At 44.6% G+C, this 24657-nt stretch overlaps 1 protein-coding gene across 1 annotated transcript in view; it reads left to right on the forward strand.

The window, feature by feature from the left end:
• The first annotated feature begins 4934 nt into the window (after nucleotides 1-4934).
• The window catches only part of LOC142296893 (serotransferrin-A-like), a 94398-nt gene continuing 74675 nt past the window's right edge, over nucleotides 4935-24657 (forward strand). The window contains exons 1-4 of the mRNA XM_075340996.1: nucleotides 4935-5073; nucleotides 9871-10031; nucleotides 14036-14144; nucleotides 15412-15603. Coding sequence (XP_075197111.1) covers nucleotides 5031-5073; nucleotides 9871-10031; nucleotides 14036-14144; nucleotides 15412-15603 — 505 coding nt within the window. The 5' untranslated portion in view covers nucleotides 4935-5030. The remainder of the gene's footprint in view (nucleotides 5074-9870; nucleotides 10032-14035; nucleotides 14145-15411; nucleotides 15604-24657) is intronic.

The following is a 24657-nucleotide window of genomic DNA, read 5'->3' on the forward strand; positions in this document are numbered from 1 at the left end:
ATCCCCTTTCTCCTTGGTGCATGGTGAATTCCACTGAATCTCCTGTCCGTAGGTTCCTTCCTGGATGTCCTCTGGGCAAATGGGCTCTAACGTCTCTTCTGTTAACAAAGATGCCTTCCTTCATACCAGGAGCTACTATGAAGCCATATCCTGATTTCAAGCTGAAGTCTTCTACTACACCACGACAGAGTGGACCTCTGACCTGGGATTTGGCCCTTCTCAAGAACCGTTTCTCCTCCAAGTCTCTGGCCGTCACTTCACCTTTCTTCTCTGGAGATTGTTGTGCAGGGGAAGGGGAAAACTTTGTTCTGCTGCGGCGCCGTGTCTTGCGGGCTGGATTCTGCTGGGTTGCTACTTCACTGCTTACAGGCTCCCAGGTGAGGTTTCTGGACAAATCTTCCTCTTCATCCCAGCGGGAGTATGGCAACATCTCTGGCTCTGGGCATGGATCCACTGCTGATGGCTCCGGGGTCAGCTTCTCAGCCTCCTGGCCTCCTCTCCCCCTTAGTTCTTCTGAGCACTCCTGTGGTGGCAGCGCTGGGGATGGGTGTTCATCAGCTGGCCAGGGCGGTTGACTTTTTGGCGTGGATGTTGCAGGAGTCTTCCTGTGGGTGTGCGGGGGGAGCAGATACCGGTCCACCATCTCCTGTGGGAACTGGGCCTCTAGGTCAGTCTTCAGCTTCCAGTATTCGGGGTCCTCTCCCAGCAGGGACTTCCTAGCAGGGACTTCCTTGGACTGGGGAGCGGTGTCTGCTCTGGCCTTGCAGGCCGGGGTAAATGATTGCGCAGTCTTGTCTTTGTGGGCCGTGCCCTGCATGGCGGCGGCCTGGTCTTGGCGGGCCGCGCCTGGCATGGCGGCGGCCTGGATCAGCGTCGCTGTTGCAGCCTCAATCAGGGTCGCAGCTGGAGTCTTAGCGGGCATCGCTACTGTGGCCGGTTCCTGGCGGGCCGGGCAGGGCATCGCTGCGGCGGCCTGGATTGGCGTCGCAGCTACGATGGGATCTGTGCAGGCTGGGCTGGACGTCGCTGCAGCGATCTGGGCTTGGCGGGCCGCACCTGACGTGGCTGCGGCCTGGTTCAGCACCTCACTTGCGGCGCGGACGAGCGTCGCTGCTGCGGTGGGGTCTTGGCGGGCCGGGCCTAGCATGGCGGCGGCCTGGGTCAGCGTCACACCTGCGGCGTGGATGAGGGTCGCGGCGGCAGCCGGATCTTTGAGGGCCGGGCAGGGCATCGCTGCGGCGGCCTGGGCTTGGCGGGCCGCACCTGGCGTGGCTGCGGCCTGGTTCAGCGTCGCCGCGCCGGGCGCCTCTTCAGGGACCGCGGGCGTGGCAGCAGGGGTCGGGGCACTCGCGCTGGCAAGGGCAACACTGGACTCACCCATCGGTGGCACCATCGGGGTCTGAGTCGTCGTCGCTCGGTCTGGCACTCGTCGTGCGGTTCTCCCCTCGTAGGCCTGAACCGCCGCAGCCATCTCCAGAAGCTCCGCACGTCCCTCTCGGATCTGTTGCACGAGTCTCGCCTCCAGCCGGTCACTGAACTGGGCAAGCTCCCGATACCACCAGGCAGCGGAGCCTGGCTCTGGGTCTCTGCGTCCAGACGCCATTTCCTCTGCGCCTCCTTCTTCTAGTAGCAGGCTTCTGGCTCCCTTTCTGTCCCGACGTCTCTGAACGCCTCCGCTCTCATCACTTGCGAGGTCAGAACTCTGCAGGGGATCTCTGGGTAGCCACACCTCTTCGTGGGCGGTAACTTCTCCCAGCGCGGGCTGCTGTTGTTTTTCAGCGCGCTTTTCATGGTGGCAATATGGCGGCGCTTCCAATTTTTCAAGCGGACCGCCCAGGCACATGGTCACCTGTCTGAACAGGTCTAGTCCTTATCCTGTTCGTGACGCCAGATGTGAAGCCCCACCAGTATTGTGTCGGTGCATTACCTTCAGGGACTCCACGCAGCCGGATCTTGTCACAGGTAGGAAACCTTCTTTTAGGATTGTCGTGACGCCACTCTCAGAATTGCGGTCAGTGAGGACCGCCACTGCAGGTTAAGGGATGCCTGGGGCTGATGGTGGGTGCAGTCAGTTGTAATAGCCTCCTGAGAGTGAGGCAAGCCCCAGGGCCCTGTGTAGGTGTGTAGAACCACAAGGCGCAGAATAACTCAACACAAGCAGAATGTCTTTCAGGGGTTTTACTCACAGAAGGTGGCAGAGTGAGTAACCCGGGCGTAGCTGGGATTTACCAGGCTGGAACCAGGTGTCCTTCAGGCTGACTGATGAGGGTGACTACCGACTCGCCTTCCTTAGCCCTTTACGTTTTGGGGTAACCCCGACTTTTAGTCCCTATGGGGGTCACCCAGGGAAGTTGCTGAAGCCTCTCTCCCCTTCGTTTTGGCCCGTTTGCTTGTAGCCTGGACCAGGACACTCCGGCTGCTTGCCTCCTGTGAACTATGGGCCCTAACTGTGGCGACGTGGCTGCGGACTCTGTAGTGTGGTCTTGGGGGTATGAAGTGCCCCCTCATGCAGGTTTGGCAAGGAAAGGTGGATCTATCCCTGCACTGGGACCTGCTACCCGTTTGGGCCTGGTAACTCCCTAGCAGTCTCCTTACTTCCCACTCCGTTGCTCTCTCTTTAGCTGAAGATGGATTTCGGGTAGCACTACTAGGTGACCGTTCTCCCCCGTCGGTAGTCACTGCGCGGACGCTGTTAGACTGTCACAGCCCCAGGGGTCTGCTCCTCACGTCTGCTCTCCCTGGACTGCACACTAAACCGGCTCACTGCTCCTCCTCTCCTGTTCTTGCCTACGCCACCTAGCAACCAGGCCCTCTACCACACCCCTTGAGTGGAGATGGAGGCTTCGCCCCCTCCACTCCTCAAGTGGAGGTGAAGGCTTTGCCCCCTCCTGGGATCCCCAGGGGTCCTCTCAAAGGTACATGTGTGAGACCTGATCACTATGCGCCTGTGTAGTCACACCTCGGTCAGCCTTCTGGATTACCTGTGTTGTACTGTCCCCAGCATGGGTGCAGTACTCAGTGGTGCCTGACCAGGTCAGGGGCGCCACATGAGCACCGAGCGTACCCAAGCACAGTAATGCTCTCGTGAGTGGTGTTGGTAGGTAAAGCCTCTGAACTCTTTTTTTGGCAAATTTTGTGTTTGAAACCTCAGATTCGCTCTTCTCTAATTATGACTAGAGGTGAGAGGACCTGAGCTTTAAAATTCGGAACTCGTACCAAACACAGACTTTACAAAAACATCAAAGTTCAATTTGGAGTTCGGATACCTTACGTATGCAAACCACTCATGCAAGCATCGGGTATGTTCGGTGCTCAGCCCAGCGCGAGGTACTTGCATTGTTTGAATGGCTCACACTGGAGGTAACAACATTGTGATCGGCTGTAGTGAGCTCAAAAAAAAAAAAAATGAAAAAACCCTACCCTCTCAACTCCCCCGGAAGGTCTTTGTGTATGGCTGGCTGTTGACAGAGAACCAAACTGCCCAATCAGTGACTTCCAAAGAGGTTCTAGTCAAATTCAGGTCTGGGACAGAACGTTATCTAAAGCCCAGCTGAACTCGCAGAACACTAAATTCCACGGGTCCACTGAACTCTCATTATGACCACAATACAAACCTGAACTTCAACGATTAAAATTGTACTGGAGAGTTTTTGGCTGACAGAACGAGGTGTGATAAACCATAGTCCATCAAAGTCCTTCTTAAAGAGATTGTTCATTCTATTTGTTAGGAAATGTTTTTGAAACATGATTTTTCTTGAAGAAGGAGAGAGTGAGGGAGAGATGGAGTGCAACTGGGAGGGGAAGGGGGCTCGGGAAGGGGAAAGAACTCAACTTTTAACTACAGTCTAGTTAAACCCGAATTTCCACGGCTCTACGCATGTCGACTTGTGACTGCTGTTTTCCTTACAGACCTTACATTTGTCCTGTACATAAAAACATAAGAAACTGATGAGAGTGTTAGCAGACCTGTCCAAAACCCTCCTTTTATTGAAATACATTGCACAGTCAAAGGTGTTCTTGGATTGGAGGAGGGTGATGGACAGTTCTGCTCACACGGTCCCTCACCAGTGGCTTTTTGTAAAAGGGTTGTCTCTATTACTCGGACAACCCCTTCTCAATTACTATACTTTTATATGGAAAATAATACCAGCCTCTGATGCCTGCACCATTCCAGCGATATTGGCACCGGGTTTCCCAAATATAGTTGTTAGAAAGTGAGAGGGAAGTGGCCAATTGTTGGCTGCTTATTGGCTGCAGAATCACATGACACAACAATGTCACACGAGACCGCGCACTGACATTGCCGGATCAGCACTGGCACTGGAGGGGAGTAGGGGCTTTTTTTTCCATGGGGAGAATAGTACCATAATTTAGAGGGGGTTATCCAAGTAGTGGACAATTCCTTTAAGTGCAGTCTGTCAGTAAAGCTGCACAAATAAATGCTGCATTCAACAACCGTTAAATGACAAAAAAAATGTAAATGTTAGAATTTGATCGCTGCATTCCCCAAAAATGTTACATTTCTCAATATAATATCATTTAAAACATCAATTAAGGGCACAAAAAAGAAACCTTCATACAGCTCCAGCAATGGAAAAATAACAAGAAAATGGAAACATAATAACAACACTTTTATAACTGAGTATGCCAGATTTCTAATGCATTTCGCTTGATAAATCTTCCCCATAGTGTGGCTGCACAGAAGGACTTTTCTCCTTTTCACAGATTTGTATCTATGCCAAATACAAGATTAAGATTGGGAATTTCCCTCCTTTTCCCCATACATAATCTCTTTAGTAATATAGACCAACCCAGAAAGCCATTCACATTGGGATGGACATAAGCCAAAGAGATCAGTAGGATGTAAAATAGGAGGAGGTCTGAAATGTTGAGAAACTCATCAGGTAAACATTGCAGAGCCCAAATCTGCCCAGTCAGCTCCCCTGTGCTGGTATAAAAGGGCAGAGATAATCCCCACATCTCTCCACAAACTGAGCCCTGGCAGTGTGTGAGGAGACACTGCGGAGACAATGGCGCCTACCTTCCTGCTCACTCTGTGCCTTGGCACGCTGGGTAAGTGGCAGATAATTCCCAGAGTAACTCTATATTATATACAGAAAGTAGGAGAACTGAGAGATAAATATACCACAATTCCTCCTATAGTCATAGATTATAGAACTGTATTCTGTTCAGAACATCATTTTCGACAATTTGATTTTCAGGTTGAGAAAGCATATCTATCTATTTATCAATCTATGTATTTATCTATTTATTTATCTATCTATCGATCTATCTATCCCTCTATCCATTATCTATCTATCTATCTATCTATCTATCCCTCTATCTATCTATCCCTCTATCTATCTATCTATCGATCTATCTATGTATCTATCCATTATCTATCTATCTATCTATCCATTATCTATCTATCCCTCTATCTATCCCTCTATCTATCTATCTATCTATCTACCTATCTATCCCTCTATCTATCTATCTATCTATCTATCTATCGATCTATCTATGTATCTATCCATTATCTATCTATCTATCCATTATCTATCTATCCCTCTATCTATCCCTCTATCTATCTATCTATCTATCTGTCTCAATAGCAGCATCCCAATAGTTACAGTGAAAAATTGAACTCTTGCTATTAGGGTTCGCTCACACTAGCATGTAGATACAATGAGTACAATGCGAGAAAAAAAAAGGATTACACTTACACCAATGTTATTCAATGAAGCAGCACACATCTGCAATTTTTCTCTCATCTGTTTTTGGTATGAAGGAAAAAAATTGCAGCATAATGCGATTGGCCATGTGTATCGGACGAAAACCGCCAATGTAAGTCTATGGGTGCGAGAAAAAAAACGTATGGCACAAGGATCATAGCACTCTCATGACTGGGACATTATCATAGTACAACATTTCTGGATGCAAATCGGACTAACTGTTATACATCGGTGTGAGTGAATCCATAGAGTGATGTTTTGCCTTTTATTATCTGTCTTTTTTAGGGCCTTCACATCTACCTGTTTCCGGTACATGTGGCATATAGTTATTTCACGGATACCACACGTACCCATTATAATCTATGGTGATTTTCACATGTCCAGATTCTCATGTTCGGCCGGGTGTCCATGTGAACCACACGGAGACTTGTCATTTTTTTTTTTTTCAGCATTTTGTTCTAGAAGCACAGATGGCAAGGATCAATTACTCTTGTGCATTGGGAATCGGGGTAATATTTTTGGGGGTTAATGTCAGCTGTGAATTGTCAGCTGACATCAAGCCCAGGGGGTAGTAATGGAGAGACATCTATCAGACAACTCCAGTAATAACTAGAGATGAGCCACCACGCTAGTGTTCGAGTTCGGTTCGTCGAACTTTGGGTGTGTTCGTCGTACGTTCGTCGACCACTTTTGAACACCTTCGAACACCATTGAAAACAATGGCAGGCAAACACAAACACATACAAACATGCACAAACACGAACGCACACACACATATTATGCTCACTTTACCTTCCGTTCCATCGCCGGCCTCTTGGGACTTGGAGTTCGCTGGTACAAGATGTGTATCCGGTAACCATCGCGACTGATGCCGGAACTTCCGCTGCCAGAGCACTGACGTCAAAGGCAGGAGCTGCTTGCTTCTGATTGGCCAGCGCGCTGCCTTTGAGTAGTGTGTGACAGAGGAACTTCCTCCCTTGTCGCGATGGTTACCCGATACACATCCTGTAGCAGCGAACTCCGTGTATCGGGTAACCATCGCGACGAGGGAGAAACTTCCTCTGTCAGACGCTACTGAAAGGCAGCGCGTTGGCCAATCAGAAGAAAGTGGCTCCTGCCTTTGATGGCAGTGCTCTGGCAGCGAAAGTTCCGGCATCGGTCGCGATGTTTACCCGATACACATCTTGTACCGGCGAACTGCAAGTCCCAGGAGGCCGGCGATGGAACGGAAGGTAAGGTGAGCATAATATGTGTGTGTGCGTGTATGTTTGTGTGTATTTGTGTGTGCGTGAGTGTTTGTGTGTGTGGGTGGAATGGCACAATAGGGGACTATGATAGGACATTTAACAAGTTGTGGAACGAATTGTCAGCATTGCAATTATTTCCTATGGGAAATCTTGTTTTGCTGAATGAGTAACTTAGTTAACAAGCACAGTCCCAGAACGGATTGTTCTCGTTAACCGAGATTCCACTGTATTAACATTGAAGGACAGTATTACTGAGAAAAGCCAGTTACGCTTTTGGTGATCGACCCATTATCAAACATAACCTCGAACTGTCGAACTTGAAGCTAATTGTTCGCGTTTGTCGAACGACTCGAACATCGCCTAAAACAGGTCAAATTTGAGATTGGCGAACAGTTCGATTTGAACATCGCTCATCTCTAGTAATAACCCGGTAAGTATAAAGGTAAAAAAAACCCTCACAGACAGGAAAAAAAATACTTTATTTGAATAAAGCCTCCCTTACAATACCCCTCTTCAATCAATTTATTTAAAACAAAACAAACAAAAAACATGTAGATCCAACGTAATCCACGGTGTAGTGGTCCCACTGCAAGTGACAAATTCCGGGTTGGTGCTGACCGAGAGTGACTTCTGAAGCCTCATTCTAAGAATGAGGCTCCATAGTTTGGAGTATTGATTTGGGAGATGTCGTGCGACCACTACACAGTGGATTACATCAGATCTTTGTTTTGTTTGTTTTCTTAAATTGGTGAACGAGTGATAGTTTTATTTATTATGTTAAACCAGGCTAAACACTATTTAGCCTGGTTTAACCTAATAAATAACTAAATAATTTAAAAAAAACGGCATTAGGTCTCTACTTATTTTTATTCACCAGCCAAGGTAAGCAGACAACTGGGGGGGGGGCTGATATCCTTAGGCTGGGAAGGCTTATGGTTATTTGGCCCTTCCCAGCCTATGAATGTCAGCCCACAGTCACCCCAGAATTGGCGCATCACATTAGATGTACAAATTCTAGCCCTTCACACCAGCTCTTCCTGATTATCTTGGTGCAGTGGCAATTGGGGTAATAGGTTAATGGGGTTGATGTCAGCTGTGTATTGTCAGCTGGCATCAAGTCCATGGGTTAATAATAGATAGGTATCTATCAGACAACCCCATCACTAACTCAGTAAGTGTAAAGTTAAAAACACACATGCAGGAAAAAATAGTTTATTTGAATTAAGACTACCCCACACTATCCCTCATTCCCAACTTTTCAAATATATTAAAAAAAAATTCCCATAAAGCTCCAACAAAATCCATGATCCAAGACAAACTTCAGCAACTGGGAATAACAGTAAAGTACAGCTATTTACAGATGCCTGGTATAACAACAATACTCATTAGAGCCGCCGACTCAATGCTGCGCTCAGTGAGACATAGCAGCTCTGATTAGCATTGTCGTCATACCCTGTGTCTGTAAATATGTGTACTATATAAGTGAATAAATATTATTATTATTATTATTACTTTACTGCTATCCACAGTCACTGGAATTGCAGTTGTGAACTGTGGATTAAGCCAGAGCTTCGTGGGAACATATTTTTTTTAATAAATTGGTGATTAAGTAAAAGTGTAGGGAAGTCTTTATTCAAGTAAACTAGTGTGTGTGTGTGTGTGTGTGTGTGTGTGTGTGTGTGTGTGTGTGTGTGTCTGTGTCTGTGTGTGTGTATGTGTGTGTGTGTGTGTGTGTGTGTGTGTGTTTTTTATCTTTACACTTACTGGGTTAGTATTGGTGGTGTTTGATAGATGCCTATAGATTACTAACCCCTGAGCTTGATGCCAGCTGACAATTCACAGCTGACATCAATCCAAATTAACCTATTACCCTGATTTCCACCACACCAGATCAATCGGGAAGAGCCAGACAAAGCAACAGAATATGCGCATCTAATGTGATGTGCCAATTCTAGGGCAGCGGTGGGCTGGTGTTTTTAGACTGAGAAGGGCCAAATAACCATGGGCTTTCCCAAGCTAAGGCCAGCCAGTAGCTATCTGCTTTACCTTGACTGATTATCAAAAATGGGTGGGACTCCATTCTGTTTTTTAAATTATTTATTTATAAATAATTCATTTAAAAAAAATGGTGTGGAGTTCCCTTTATTTTTGGTAACCAGCCAAGGTAAAGCAGATATTATTAAAAATGGGGGAATTGCACACTTTTTTTTTTTTTTACATTATTTAATTTTTTCCTTATCATCAGCGACTTGGGAGTCAGAGATGCATCTAGGCATCTTCTTTGGTTACAAAAACACCAATAAGAACAAAATTAGAAAATTACCAGGTTATGCAAATAAAATATTCGATATTAGGACTTTATAACATTTTTACGACATTTCTGAGTTACATCCGTTAGTGCCATATAATATTCTCTCCCACTGCAATATCTTATTTTCTCCTCCATGATATGTAATGATGCTACGGTGAGAGGACTATTAGACATGTGTTCTCCCTAACTGTATATATACTGTGATGTTAGCTCCCACAGTGCAAATTACTTGGCCACCTTACTAAACAATGAGAGGAGCTGTCCAGAATATGAACAACATGGCTGCTTTTATATATATATATATATATATATATATATATATATATAAACAGCACCTTCCCTGCCCATAGGTTGTGTGTAATTGCAGTTAGGCTCCATTCACTTCAATGGAACTCAGATGCAATATCAGACACAACCCATAGTCAGGGGTGGCACTGTTTCTGTAAATAACGCAGCCACATTTTTCTAGTCTTGGACAACCCGAATAGGCTGCACTTTGCTCAATCCTCCTACAACAACTAATATCTTGTTGCTGAAAAACATAACATTTCAATCAACTTTTTACACTGTTTCTCCATAGCCGTATGCCTTGCTGCTCCTACAAATAACATCCGCTGGTGTGTGAAGTCTGAGCAAGAATTAAGAAAATGCAAAGACTTAAGCCGAACCTGTGCTACCGACGAGATCTCTCTGTCCTGTGTCCAGAAAGCCCATACTGATGAATGTTTCAAGGCCATTGCTGTAAGATTACGTAAAGCAATAGTTGTGAAAATTGCCACTTTTACTACTATCTTTATATATCATACTTCGATTTTAATAGAAAAACTTAAAGGGTTTTCTCACAAACAAGGTTAATTGCAAAGTTCATTTTAATCAATAGATCTTGAAAAAATAATAATTTCCACAATTGGATGTATATATTGTAAAATGTTCCGGTGCTTAGATAATCTTATATATGTGTCCATGCTATGTACTGTGTAATGGCCGTGTTTGACCATACAGGGACATGGTCTGATCATATCACATTTTCTAGGCCTGGGAAAACACAAAAGCGTATACAGATTGCAGATAATTCTTTCTTTGAGGTAAAACATTTTTTTAAAAAACAGGCAGGGAAATGTTTTACCTCACAAAAAGAATCAGCTGTGTTCCTATGAAGTGCTGTCTGTATACTCTTTTACCTTCTTCCCTGCTGTGGTATGATCAGTCCAAGTCCCTGTATGGTCAGACACGGTCATTACACAGCACATACAGTATATAAGATTATCTCAGCACAGGAACATTTTTTTTAACACATCCAATTGTGAAACTTATTATTGATTAAAATTCACTTTAATTTTAACTTTGTTCATAGGAAAACCACTTTAAGATATTTTCCATGTCTAAATAAATAAGGTTTAGTTTTTTATTTCCTATTTTCCCTTAACTTTGGTGCACATTATTCAGTAGAACAAATGTACAATGAAAACACTGTTATTAATCTCTAAGAAAACTCCTTAATGTTTAAATCTGGTGTTTATGTGAAATCTTTTCCCCTTTTATTAACTTTCCATATCACTATCTCAAGCAAAAAACAAACAAGAAATACAAAGAAAACAGATATCTTGTTATTTTCACTTTGGCCACTATAGGGTGCTTTACACGCTTTGACATCGCTAGCGATTGCTAGCGATGTTGCGAGCGATAGCACCCGCCCCCGTTGTTCGTGCGATATGTGGTGATCGCTGCCGTAGCGAACAATATCGGTACGGCAGCGTTACACGCACATACCTGTTCAGCGACGTCGCTGTTGCTGCCGAACAACCCCTCCTTCAAGGCGGAGGTGCGTTCGGCGTCACAGCGACGTCACAGCGGCCGTCCAATAGAAGAGGGGGAGAGGAGATGCCCACCTCCTGCCTTTCTCCTTTCCGGTGGACGCAGGTAGAATGATGTTCGTCGTTCCTGCGGTGTCACACACGGCGATGTCTGCTGCCGCAGGAACGACGAACAACCAGCGGCATGCACCACCAACGATATTATGAAAAGGAGCGACGTGTCAACGATTTTTGACGTTTTTGCGATCGTTGATCGTCGCTCTTTTTAGTCACGCTGCGATGTCGCTAACGTTGCCGGATGTGCGTCACGTACGCCGTGACCCCCGACGATGTATCGTTAGCGATATCGTTGTGTGTAAAGTACCCATAAGTCTAATACTAGTCTTAGTTGCTGTCCTGCATAGAAGACTTTTCAGCATCCTCATTATCATTAGTCAAGATCACTATGACAATGAACAGAATAGTTAACACATGATCCACCATTCACAACAGGTGACGTCACAGCTCACCTCCTCTATTCAATTCAAAATGACTTTTGCTCAGATCAGTGTGTCCAAATTTATTTATATAGATATTAGAGCCAGTGTATTTCTGTATCCATGTGTCTGCTGAAAAGAAAATTTGGAAGAGTCCATGGACAGTGTGAAATCTTCAAGATTTTTATATACAGTATATATAATATATATATACACATATATTTATTTACATAGTAATATAAAAAAAAATATTAACATCTGACTGTCTAAGGGGGCGGGTCGTGCAGCATCACAGTGATGTCACACGGCAGGCGGCCAATAGAACCGGAGGGGCGAAGATGAGCGGGACGTAAACATCCCGCCCACCTCCTCCTTCCGCATTGCCGATGGAGGCAAGTAAGGGGATGTTCCTCGCTCCTGCGGTGTCACACACAGCAATGTGTGCTGCCGCAGGAACTAGGAACAACATCGCTAATGAGAGGTAAACGATTTTTTGTTTTAGGACGACCTCTCCGCGGCAAACAATTTTGGCCGCTTTTGCGATATCGTTAATGATGCCGGATGTGCGTCACTAACGACGTGACCCCGACGATAAAATATTAACGATATCGTAGCGTGTAAAGCCCCCTTTACTCTTTTCTATCAATAAATTTGGCCTTGGACAACTCCTAAAGTCCCATGGCTTCCAGTACCACCTATATGCTGATGACACTCAGATCTACCTCTCTGGCCCAGATGTCACATCTTTGCTGTGCAGAATCCCGGAGTGTCTATCTGCTATATCTTCGTTCTTCTCCTCTCGCTTCCTAAAGCTCAATGTGACCAAAACTGTACTAATCATCTTTCCTCCATCTCACCTACACTCTCTACCTGATCTATCTATTACAATAAATAACATCACGCTCTCCCCAGCACCCAAAGTTCGGTGCCTCGGAGTGACCTTTGACTCTGCCTTGTCCTTCATACCACACATCCAATCCCTCACCACTTCCTGTCGTCTTCAACTCAAAAATATTTCCAGAATCCGCCCTTTCCTCAATTCTCAATCTACAAAAATGCTAGTGCAAGCTCTCATAATCTCCCGCCTCGACTACTGTAACATCCTCCTCTGTGGCCTCCCTGCTAACACGCTCACCCCTCTCCAGTCCATCCTTAATTCTGCTGCCCGAATGATCCACCTCTCTCCTCAATACCACCCCACTTCTCCTCTTTGCAAGTCCCTCCACTGGCTCCCGCTCTTCTACCGTATCCAATTCAAACTACTAACTCTGACCTACAAAGCTGTGCATAATCTGTCTCCTCCATATATCTCTGAACTAATCTCTCGCTACACTACAAAATGTAATCTCTGGTCCTCCCAAGATCTTCTTCTCTCCTCCTCTCTCATTCGCTCCTCATGCAACCACCTCCAAGACTTCTCCCAAGCATCTCCAGTCTTCTGGAATTCGCTGCCTCAACACGTCAGACTATCTGCTACACTTGCAAGCTTCAAATGGAACTTGAAAACCCACCTGTTCAGAAATGCCTATAATCTACAATTATCTCACTGCTGCCTGACCTACGTGCGGAACTGCTACCTCACCACTGTTTGGACCTTCCGCCTGACCACCATGCAGAGCTGCCGCCCAACCTACACCCCACCTATTGTCTCCTCCCCAAAATCCTATAGAATGTAAGCTCGCAAAGGCAGGGCCCTCTTCCCTCTGTACTAGTCTGTCTACTGTAACTTGTATATGTATTCTGTATGTAACCCCTTCTCATGTACGGCACCATGGAATCAATGGTGCTCTATAAATAAATAATAATAATTTTAAATTTGTCCCTTAAGGATAACCATTGTCATTGTGCCCCAATTGCATATATGTTCATTGTATAATGAAAACTGTCAGCAGACACAGCCTGACACCTAACCTGTCACAGCCTGACATCCAACCTGACACAGCCTGGTATTTAACCTGACACAGACTGACACCCAACCTAACACAGCCTGACACCTAACCTGACACAGCCTGACACCTAATCTGACACAGCCTGTCACAGCTTGACATCCAACCTGACACAGCCTGACACCTAACCTGACACAGCCTGACACCTAATCTGACACAGCCTGTCACAGCCTGACATCCAACCTGACACAGCCTGGCACCCAATCTGACAAAGTCTGACACCCAACCTGACACAGCCTGACGCCTAACCTGACACAGCCTGACATCCAACCTGACACAGCCTGGCACCTAAACAGAGACTGCACTACTATAAAAACATGTTTGCGTGGCCATTCAGAGGGTAAGAGTATATCAGTTCACATTTTTTTTATAATTTCCCATTCAGCTCAATGAAAACTAAAACAAAAACAACTTTCTTTAGATGCACAAGAACATATTTCGATTTACATACATTTTAATAATAAATATTGTCTTGTGTGAACATATACTAACAATTGGTTTTTTTTCAGGATGGATTAGCAGATGCAATCACTTTGGATAGTGGAGATATTTACAGAGCTTCTCTACATCCATATAGACTGAAGCCGATCTTAGCAGAGAACTATGGCACTGACAAAGGTACAGACTCATGGATATTTGGCTTCGCCCGACCATTAGTTAAAAGTTTGGTTTGGTACCCGGAATTGACCCAAACTTGATCCAAGACCCCGAACCCCATATGGGTTACTGGGGACCTGAACTTTGGTGCTGTAAAATGGTTGTAGTAAGTATTTTTGAGAAGTCTGTGTTCAAGTTCAAGACCCAAGACACTAGGTATCCGGTGTGAACCCTGAACTTTACCATTGGGGTTCCCTCATCCCTAGTAATAAGGCAATACAATTCGATTGTATTAAATCGGAAATTGAAGTAATAATGTTATGAACATATTCTGAAAGTGGACAAACACTTTAGATATCTATTGTCTGAATATTTATTTGGCCTACAAGTGTTCCTTTCGACCCCCTCACTGATATGTACAATAAAGCCTGCTTTACACGTTGCAATTTCACATACGATTTCGTATGTGATTTGCAACGCCCCCATCGTATGTGTGGCACATTCAATTTGTTGAACGTGCCGCATATACGAGTAACCCCCCGTCACACGTACTTACCCGTCCATACGACCTCGATGTGGGTGGCAAACGTCCACTTCCTGGAGTGGGAGGGACGTTCGGCGTCACATCGATGTCACGCGGCAGCTGGCCAATAGAACCGGAGGGGCGGAGCTGAGCGGGACGTAAACATCCCGCCCACCGCCTTCCTCCCGCATTGTGGGCCGGGAGCCGCAGGACGCTGGTAAGATCTGTTCATCGTTCCCGGGGTGTCACACACTGCGATGTGTGCTACCCCGGGTACGATGAACAATCTGACGTGCAATTCTAGAGACAGGTACGATGTGTATGCGATGAACGTTTTAACGTTCAATCGCAATCGCACGTACCTGTCACACACTGCAATGTACCTTACAATGCCGGATGTGCGTCACTTACAACGTGACCCGCTGACACATTGTAAGATATATTGCAGCATGTAAAGCAGGCTTTAGGTGCATACATGTACTCAATCATACATGAGAGGGGAGACACCTATGGTATTAGCTTATCTTCCCTTAGACTAAAAGGAATGAGCATGTCAAAATCCTATAGCGTAATATTTTTCTCCCAACCCTTGCCGTTGCCATAAAAGGGGAGAAGTCGAGACACCACCATACACAACATATGGATTTCAATCCTACCAAAATTGGCGAGTTTGGAAATGTAAAAGTCTTAATATGTTAAAAATGTATAATGCCTTTATAAATTTGAACATATGTAATTGTAGTCTTGTAAATTTTACTTTTACAGATGTGGATACATGCTATTACGCTGTGGCTCTTGTGAAAAAATCCAGTAAATTTCTGTTTAGTGAGCTTAAGGGTAAGCGGTCTTGCCACACTGGCGTTGGAAGGACAGCCGGCTACGTTGTACCTTTTGGCATACTACGTTCATTAAAACAACTGGACTGGGACGGACCAGAAGAGCAATCAATGGAGAAAGGTAAAAATTCTTCCATTGTCCAAGTTAATGAATCTGACATATGACAACCACATAAAATACTGCATTGACATCAAAATGGAATCTGAATTCATCCCATGAGACATTGTAGTGGTGAAAATATGGGTTCACCAATAGAGATGAGCTTACCTTTGGAAGTTCGGTTTACAAGGTACATTTGAACCTTCGATAAGGATCGTTTTGTGACCCTGACTTGAACTGAACCTCCATGGAAGTCAGTAATTGGGCAAATCATGGCTCCACCCACATGCAGCCAGCCATAATCAGAACACTTCCAGGGGAGGATGGGCGGGGGATTTCAAAAAAACGTTTTTGTGTGTGTGCTTATTACATCTTATCACGCTGATTTTATCCCCAGTGTGAACCATTCACACACTGCAAGTGGCTCGCATACCCGGATACCCAGCACAGCGCTGCTCACTTGAGTGGTTTACACTCGTAACTCACTCGAACTTCGAACCCGAACTCAGGTTTCTTTGGAAGTCGGTTTCCGAACTCCGAACTTCAAACCTCAGGTTCACTCATCTGTTTTCACTAGCACTAAGCACAGTACAATTCCATATTAAATTCCTGGCCAAAGAGCCAGGTGTAAGCAAACTGATATTTGGCTTCCAACAGCCTGGGAACAACATGAAAGAGACATATTGCTACTGGTTTCTAGTGTCATTGGTGCAATGTTGAAAAAAGACACAAGTCCATCAAATTAAAGCTATAGTATAAATTATCATGTTAATCTAGAAGAAGGCAAAACCCACATGAGGAAGATATTACATTAATAGCGTTCATAGCAAAAACCCCATAAGGAAGATATTGAGTTTAGGGTTAATCGCAAAATCCCCATGGAAAGATAATGAGGGGCTAATAGCATTAAGAGCAAAAACCCAATGAGGAAGATATTGGGTTAAGAGCATTAATAGTAAAATCACCATGGGAAGATAATGGGTTAATAATAGCATTAAGAGCAAAAACCCCATGAGTAAGATACTGGGTTAATAACATTAATAGCAAAACCCCCATGAGAAAGATATACGGTTAATACAGAGAAGAGTGACCATAGTTATTAAAGGGAAATGTTATTCCTCCTGACACTCTCCAGTTCTCCAGTTTTCAATCATAGAAGCATGGCTGGTGCGGCATCCTTCACCATTCAGTACATAGTGATCGGCGGCTGTAACCACATCCCAGAACAAACTGGCAGCCGGATCAGCAGTCTGGAAGTGCGTCAGCTGTCAGTCACTGCCGGGACATTGGTTATAACTGCCGCTCAGTCCTGAGTGGTGACTGAAATTGCAGCTCTACAACTGAAAGGCGGAGTCTGCAGGGAAGAATATAATTTACTAGAAATAGGCCCGATGCTATCGCATCAGCAGTGAGGTGAAATGAAGATCTGTCTATGCTTAGTGGTGGTGACAGGAGCAGTGGACATGTGTCACACAGATTGCGCTTTCCAATATATCTGTTGTATGTCATTCCTCTGCATTTGTGTATTGTATGTGTTGCGTCATTTGACCTCTTTCACCCCTGTGCACTGTCTCTTTCTTGTTGTGTGCTGTATATTGGTATCTGGTGTTGTGTTTCTTGAGCTGTGTTCACTATGTGGTGTCTCCCCTGTGGGGTGTGTGTGTGTTTACACTAAGTGGTCCCTTGTAAGCTGATTATCCACAGAATTTTTTTTGGGGCCAATTAAATGTGTTAAAGGCTGTGTGTATTTCTATTGTAAATAAACATAATGTGTGTGTGTGTTGTGTAGAGTTGAGCGCGGTTCGTGGTTCGTGGTTCTCCAGTTCGCGGCTCGAGTGATTTTTGGGCTGTTCGAGATCGAACTAGAACTCGAGCTTTTTGCTAAAAGCTCGATAGTTCTAGATACGTTCGAGAACGGTTCTAGCAGCAAAAAGCAGGGCTTTTTACAGCTACAGTGAGCAGGAGCCATCGCTGGCAGCCTGCCACAAGCTGGTAACCAAGATAAACATCGGGTATCCAAGCAAAGCGCTTTGGTTAGTAACCCGATGTTTATCTTAGTTACGTGCAGGAAGCCCACACTTTCCCGCTCAGCTCGCTCCACCCCCTCCTGCCCGCGGCATGTACACATACATACACATACACAAACACACACACACACACATCCACCCGCCCGCCCGCCCGCTCGCTCGCTCGCTCGGCTTACCTGCGGTGATGAAGTCCCGCCATCCCGACCTCAGCGCTGTCACTGTCCTCCATGGCCGCCGCTTGTCACATCACCTCTCGCTTCCGACCCGAGACTGACACTGGCGGTGACGTCACGGACCTCTCGCGATACTTGATGTGAAGGCGCCGGTCATTGACCTCAGTGACAGGGGCTGTCAGTGTGCTGGAGATCAGCGCAGGTAATGTACCTCGCTGACAGCAGCACTTGTCATGCCCTGCAGTGACCTGGGCTGACCCATTGATGTTAGCTCAGGTCACTGCACTGCTCTCCCAGCCAATGGGGAACATCCTGCTCTTCATTGACTGGGACAGTGTGCATCGTCATGGCAACCCCTTGGATTTCACCAGACCTGGATTTGTTTTTCAATCTAATAAATTGGTTAAAGAGGGAATGTTTTGGGGAGTGTTTTTTCAAATAAAAATGTGTTTGTCGTGTATTTTTTTTTTATTACTGACTGGGTTGGTGATGTCGGGTATCTGATAGACGCCTGACCTCACCAACCCCAGGGCTTGATGCCAGGTGACATTACACATCTGGTATTAACCCCAAATATTACCCCGTTTGCCACCGCACCAGGGCGCGGGATGAGCTGGGGCGAAGCACCAGGATTGGCGCATCTAATGGATGCGCCACTTCTGGGGCGGCTGCGGCCTGCTATTTTTAGGCTGGGGAGATTCCAATAACCATGGACCTCCCTAGTCTGAGAATATCAGGCCCCAGCTGTCTGCTTTACCTTGGCTGGTGATCCAATTTTGGGGGACCCCTACGTGTTTTTTTTTTTTAATTATTTATTTAATTTAAAATAACAGCGTGGGGTGCCCTCAGTTTTGGATTACCAGCCAAGGTGAGGTTGCCAGCTGTGGTCTGCAGGCTGCAGCCGTCTGCTTTACCCTAGCTGGCTACAAAACTAGGGGGAACCCTATGTCATTTTTTTTTTCATTTTTTTGGCTAAATACAAAGCTAAGCACCCCTTAGTGCCACATGAAATGTACCAAAGGGTGTTCCACTTTTTCTCCATTTTTTTCTCCACTTTCTCTCCACTTTTTCTCCACTTTTTCTCCATTTTTTTCTCCACTTATTCTCCACTTTTTCTCCTCTTATTCTCCACTTTTTCTCCACTTTTTCTCCACTTTTTCTGCTCTTATTCTCCACTTTTTCTCCACTTTTTCTCCACTTTTTCTCCATTTTTTTCTCCACTTTTTCTCCACTTTTTTCTCCACTTTTTCTCCTCTTATGCTCCACTTTTTCTCCTCTTAATCTCCACTTTTTCTCCACTTTTTCTCCACTTTTTCTCCACTTTTTTCTCCACTTTTTCTCCTCTTATGCTCCACTTTTTCTCCACTTTTTCTCCACTTTTTCTCCACTTTCTCCACTTTTTCTCCACTTTTTCTCCACTTTTTCTCCTCTTATTCTCCACTTTTTCTCCACTTTTTCTCCACTTTTTCTCCATTTTTTTCTCCACTTTTTCTCCACTTTTTTCTCCACTTTTTCTCCTCTTATGCTCCACTTTTTCTCCTCTTAATCTCCACTTTTTCTCCACTTTTTCTCCACTTTTTCTCCACTTTTTTCTCCACTTTTTCTCCTCTTATGCTCCACTTTTTCTCCACTTTTTCTCCACTTTTTCTCCACTTTTTCTCCACTTTTTCTCCACTTTTTCTCCTCTTAATCTCCACTTTTTCTCCTCTTATGCTCCACTTTTTCTCCACTTTTTCTCCACTTTTTCTCCACGTTTTCTCCACTTTTTTCTCCACTTTTTCTCCTCTTATGCTCCACTTTTTCTCCACTTTTTCTCCACTTTTTCTCCACTTTTTCTCCACGTTTTCTCCACGTTTTCTCCACTTTTTTCTCCACTTTTTCTCCTCTTATGCTCCACTTTTTCTCCACTTTTTCTCCACTTTTTCTCCTCTTAATCTCCACTTTTTCTCCACTTTTTCTCCACTTTTTCTCCACTTTTTTCTCCACTTTTTCTCCACTTTTTCTCCTCTTATGCTCCACTTTTTCTCCACTTTTTCTCCACTTTTTCTCCACTTTTTCTCCTCTTATGCTCCACTTTTTCTCCACTTTTTCTCCACTTTTTCTCCTCTTATGCTCCACTTTTTCTCCACTTTTTCTCCACTTTTTTCTCCACTTTTTCTCCTCTTATGCTCCACTTTTTCTCCACTTTTTCTCCACTTTTTCTCCACTTTTTCTCCTCTTATGCTCCACTTTTTCTCCACTTTTTCTCCACTTTTTCTCCATTTTTTTCTCCACTTATTCTCCACCTTTTCTCCTCTTATTCTCCACTTTTTCTCCACTTTTTCTCCACTTTTTCTCCTCTTATTCTCCACTTTTTCTCCACTTTTTCTCCACTTTTTCTCCATTTTTTTCTCCACTTTCTCCACTTTTTCTCCACTTTTTTCTCCACTTTTTCTCCTCTTATGCTCCACTTTTTCTCCACTTTTTCTCCACTTTTTCTCCTCTTAATCTCCACTTTTTCTCCACTTTTTCTCCACTTTTTCTCCACTTTTTCTCCACTTTTTTCTCCACTTTTTCTCCACTTTTTCTCCTCTTATGCTCCACTTTTTCTCCACTTTTTTCTCCACTTTTTCTCCTCTTATGCTCCACTTTTTCTCCACTTTTTCTCCACTTTTTCTCCTCTTATGCTCCACTTTTTCTCCACTTTTTCTCCACTTTTTTCTCCACTTTTTCTCCTCTTATGCTCCACTTTTTCTCCACTTTTTCTCCACTTTTTCTCCACTTTTTCTCCTCTTATGCTCCACTTTTTCTCCACTTTTTCTCCACTTTTTCTCCATTTTTTTCTCCACTTATTCTCCACTTTTTCTCCTCTTATTCTCCACTTTTTCTCCACTTTTTCTCCTCTTATTCTCCACTTTTTCTCCACTTTTTCTCCACTTTTTCTCCATTTTTTTCTCCACTTTCTCCACTTTTTCTCCACTTTTTTCTCCACTTTTTCTCCTCTTATGCTCCACTTTTTCTCCTCTTAATCTCCACTTTTTCTCCACTTTTTCTCCACTTTTTCTCCACTTTTTTCTCCACTTTTTCTCCTCTTATGCTCCACTTTTTCTCCACTTTTTCTCCACTTTTTCTCCTCTTAATCTCCACTTTTTCTCCTCTTATGCTCCACTTTTTCTCCACTTTTTCTCCACTTTTTCTCCACTTTTTCTCCTCTTATGCTCCACTTTTTCTCCACTTTTTCTCCTCTTAATCTCCACTTTTTCTCCTCTTATGCTCCACTTTTTCTCCACTTTTTCTCCACTTTTTCTCCTCTTATGCTCCACTTTTTCTCCACTTTTTCTCCACTTTTTCTCCTCTTATGCTCCACTTTTTCTCCACTTTTTCTCCACTTTTTTCTCCACTTTTTCTCCTCTTATGCTCCACTTTTTCTCCACTTTTTCTCCACTTTTTCTCCACTTATGCTCCACTTTTTCTCCACTTTTTCTCCACTTTTTTCTCCACTTTTTCTCCTCTTAATCTCCACTTTTTCTCCACTTTTTCTCCACTTTTTCTCCACTTTTTCTCCACTTTTTCTCCACTTTTTTCTCCACTTTTTCTCCACTTTTTCTCCTCTTATGTTCCACTTATTCTCCACTTTTTCTCCACTTTTTCTCTACTTTTTCTATGGTCGGTCTACCCATTAGCTCTGCCATGCATAGTGTAGCTCTACACCTACTGCACATGTTACTTTATGATTGACATCTCTTTCGTACCAGAGCTGTCTAAGTCTACTCTGACCCCATATTTGTCATTACTATATTGTCCTTGTACTGTATTATGACATTTGTATCATGTGTTTCATTTCTTGCTGTGTTGCAATTTTTTTGCTGCATCCCAATTGTACCTCTACATTGTTCGAGTTTATGTTATTGTTCTCTCACTCTTATGTGATACTGATTATTGTCATTTTTCATGATTACATGCAGATAAGTCCAATCTGACGAAGGCTCAGGCCGAAACGTCATTTGTAACTTGTTTTGGACAAAAACATATATGCTTATGAAAAAAAAATTTTCTTAATACGGACCAATAAAGAGTGATTTTGCATTACTATCCGTTGTGACTTACTGACTTAGTCTGGGAGATATAGAGTGCCGAGGTTACTCACTAATTTTATCTATTATTACCTCTGAGCACCTATATACCAGTGAGCAGAGCTTCCTCTACAGTAGTTCTCCTGATTAGGCATGCCCTTACCTCATGAGCAGGGCATTGCAGCTTTGGTAGCAACCATTACGACATGGACTCTGCTGCTGTGGACCCGGGGAGAGTGAGTGCAGATTCATTGCACCCACACTCCTCACATGAAGGGTCCGCACTCCTAGAAAATGGGGGATACGTTCCCTGAGTGTCTCCCCCCCATATTCTAGACGGTCCAGAGTCGTCGTGGGACCCCTTTATTTTTTTTCTTACAATAAATTGGTGAAAGAGGAAATGTTTTGGGGACTGTTTTTTCAAATAAATTTCTTTTGTCGATTTTTTGTTTTTGTTAGTACTGACAGTTTATGATGTTGGGTATCTAATAGACGCCATGACATCACAAACTGCTGGGCTTGATCTCAGGTGACTTTACAGCTAGTATCAACCCGATTTATTACCCCGTTTGCCACTGCACCAGGGCACGGGATGAGCTGGGGTGAAGCGCCAGGATTGGCGCATCTAGTGGATGCGCCACGTCTGGGGTGCCTGCGGCCTGCTATTTTTAGGCTGTGAAGGCCCAATAACTATGGACCTTCCCACCCTGAGAATACCAGACCACAGCTGTCCGCTTTACCTTGGCTGGTGATCCAATTTGGGGGGTCCCCTACTTTTATTGTGTAATTATTAATATTTATAAAATAATTATAAAAAAGAGCCTGAGGGGACCTCCACATTGGATCCCCAACCACGGTAAAGCTGCCAGCTGTGGTTTTCAGGCTACAGCCGTCTGCTTTACCCTAGCTGGCTATCAAAAATGGGGGGACCCAACGTAATTTTTTTTTTTTAACTATTTTTTAAATAGAAAAAATTAATGGGCTTCCCTGTATTTTGATTGCCAACCAAGGTAACGGCAGGCAGATGGGGGTGGCAACCCATAGCTGTCTGCTTTATCTGCGCTGAGAATCAAAAATACCGCGGAGCGCTACGTCATTTTTTTAAAGATTTATTTTTACAGCACTGTGATGTCCAGCAATCAAAATACAGGGAAGCCCATTTTATTTTTAGTTATTTAAATAAATAATTAAAAAAAATATATGTTAGCTCCCACTGCATTTTTTGTATTGCTAGCTAAGGGTAATCCAAGCAGCTACTGGCTGCTAACCCCCACTGCTTGGTGTTACCTTCACTGGCAATGGAAAATCCAGGGAAGCATTTTTTTTTTTTTTTGCCAAAAAGCTACAAAAAAAGGACGTGAGCTTCGCCATATTTTTGTATGCTAGCCAGGTATAGCAGGCAGGTGCTGGAAGAGTTGGATACAGCGCCAGAAGATGGCGCTTCTATGAAAATGCCATTTTCTGAGGTGGCTGCAGACTGCAATTCGCAGCAGTGGGGCCCAGAAAGCTCAGGCCAACCGGTGGTGCGGATTCCAATCCCAGCTGCCTAGTTGTACCTGGCTGGACACAAAAATGGGGCAAAGCCTACGTCATTTGTTTTCTAATTATTTCATGAAATTCATGAAATAATAAAAAAAGGGCTTCCCTTTATTTTTGGTTCCCAGCCGGGTACAAATAGGCAACTGGGGGTTGGGGGCAGCCGTACCTGCCTGCTGTACCTGGCTAGCATACAAAAATATGGCGAAGCCACATAATTTTTTCAGGGGGCAAAAAACTTCTGCATACAGTCCTGGATGGAGTATGCTGAGCCTTGTAGTTCTGCAGCTGCTGTCTGTCTGTATGGAGAAGAGCAGACAGCAGCTGCAGAACTACAAGGCTCAGCATACTCCATCCAGGACTGCATGCAGAAGTTTTTTGCCCACCAAAAAAATGACGTGGGCTTCGCCATATTTTTGTATGCTAGCCAGGTACAGCTGGCAGCCACGGGCTGCCTCCAACCCCCAGTTGCCTATTTGTACCCGGCTGGGAACCAAAAATATAGGGAAGCCCGTTTTTTTTAATTATTTCACTTATTTCATGAAATAATTAAAAAACAAATGACGTGGGCTTCGCCCTATTTTTGTGTCCAGCCGGGTACAACTAGGCAGCTGGGGATTGGAATCCGCAGCACAGGTTAGCCCGAGGTTTGTGGGCGCCTCTGCTGCGGATTTCAGTCCGCAGCCGTCCCAGAAAATGGCGCTCTCATAGAAGCGCCATCATCTGGCGCTGTATCCAACTCTTCCAACAGCCCTGGAGCCGGGTGGCTTGTTGGGTAATCATGAGTTAATACTGGCTTTGTTTTACCAGCCAGTATTAAGCCAGAGATTCTTAATGTCAGGCACGTTTGACCCGGCCATTAAGAATCTCCAATAAAGGGTTAAAAAAAGACACCACACAGAGAAAAAATACTTTAATAGAAATAAATACACAGACACATTAGAGACTCCATCTTTATTACCCCCTGTCACCCCTCCACGATCCTGCTCTTCTGTCTTCTTTCTTTCTAGTGTAGTAGTAGTGACGATTGTAGTGAGGGGCATCACTTGGGGCTGGGGAACCTCCATCCTAACTACAATGCTCACTACAATCGGGAAGCAGCGTGCAGCCTTCACTCCGTGAGTGATCACTGCTGGCTGCTAGCGGTAACAGCGGTAACGCTGACAGACGCGTTACCATAGCAACGGTGCTCCCGGAGCCGCGGTTAGCGGTGACGTCACCGCTAACTGCGTTGCTATGGCAACGGTGATCTCCGTTAATGACCGGCTGTGTCAGCCGGTCCCTAAC

Source organism: Anomaloglossus baeobatrachus, chromosome 3 (assembly GCF_048569485.1).
Source record: "Anomaloglossus baeobatrachus isolate aAnoBae1 chromosome 3, aAnoBae1.hap1, whole genome shotgun sequence".
NCBI lineage: Eukaryota > Metazoa > Chordata > Amphibia > Anura > Aromobatidae > Anomaloglossus > Anomaloglossus baeobatrachus.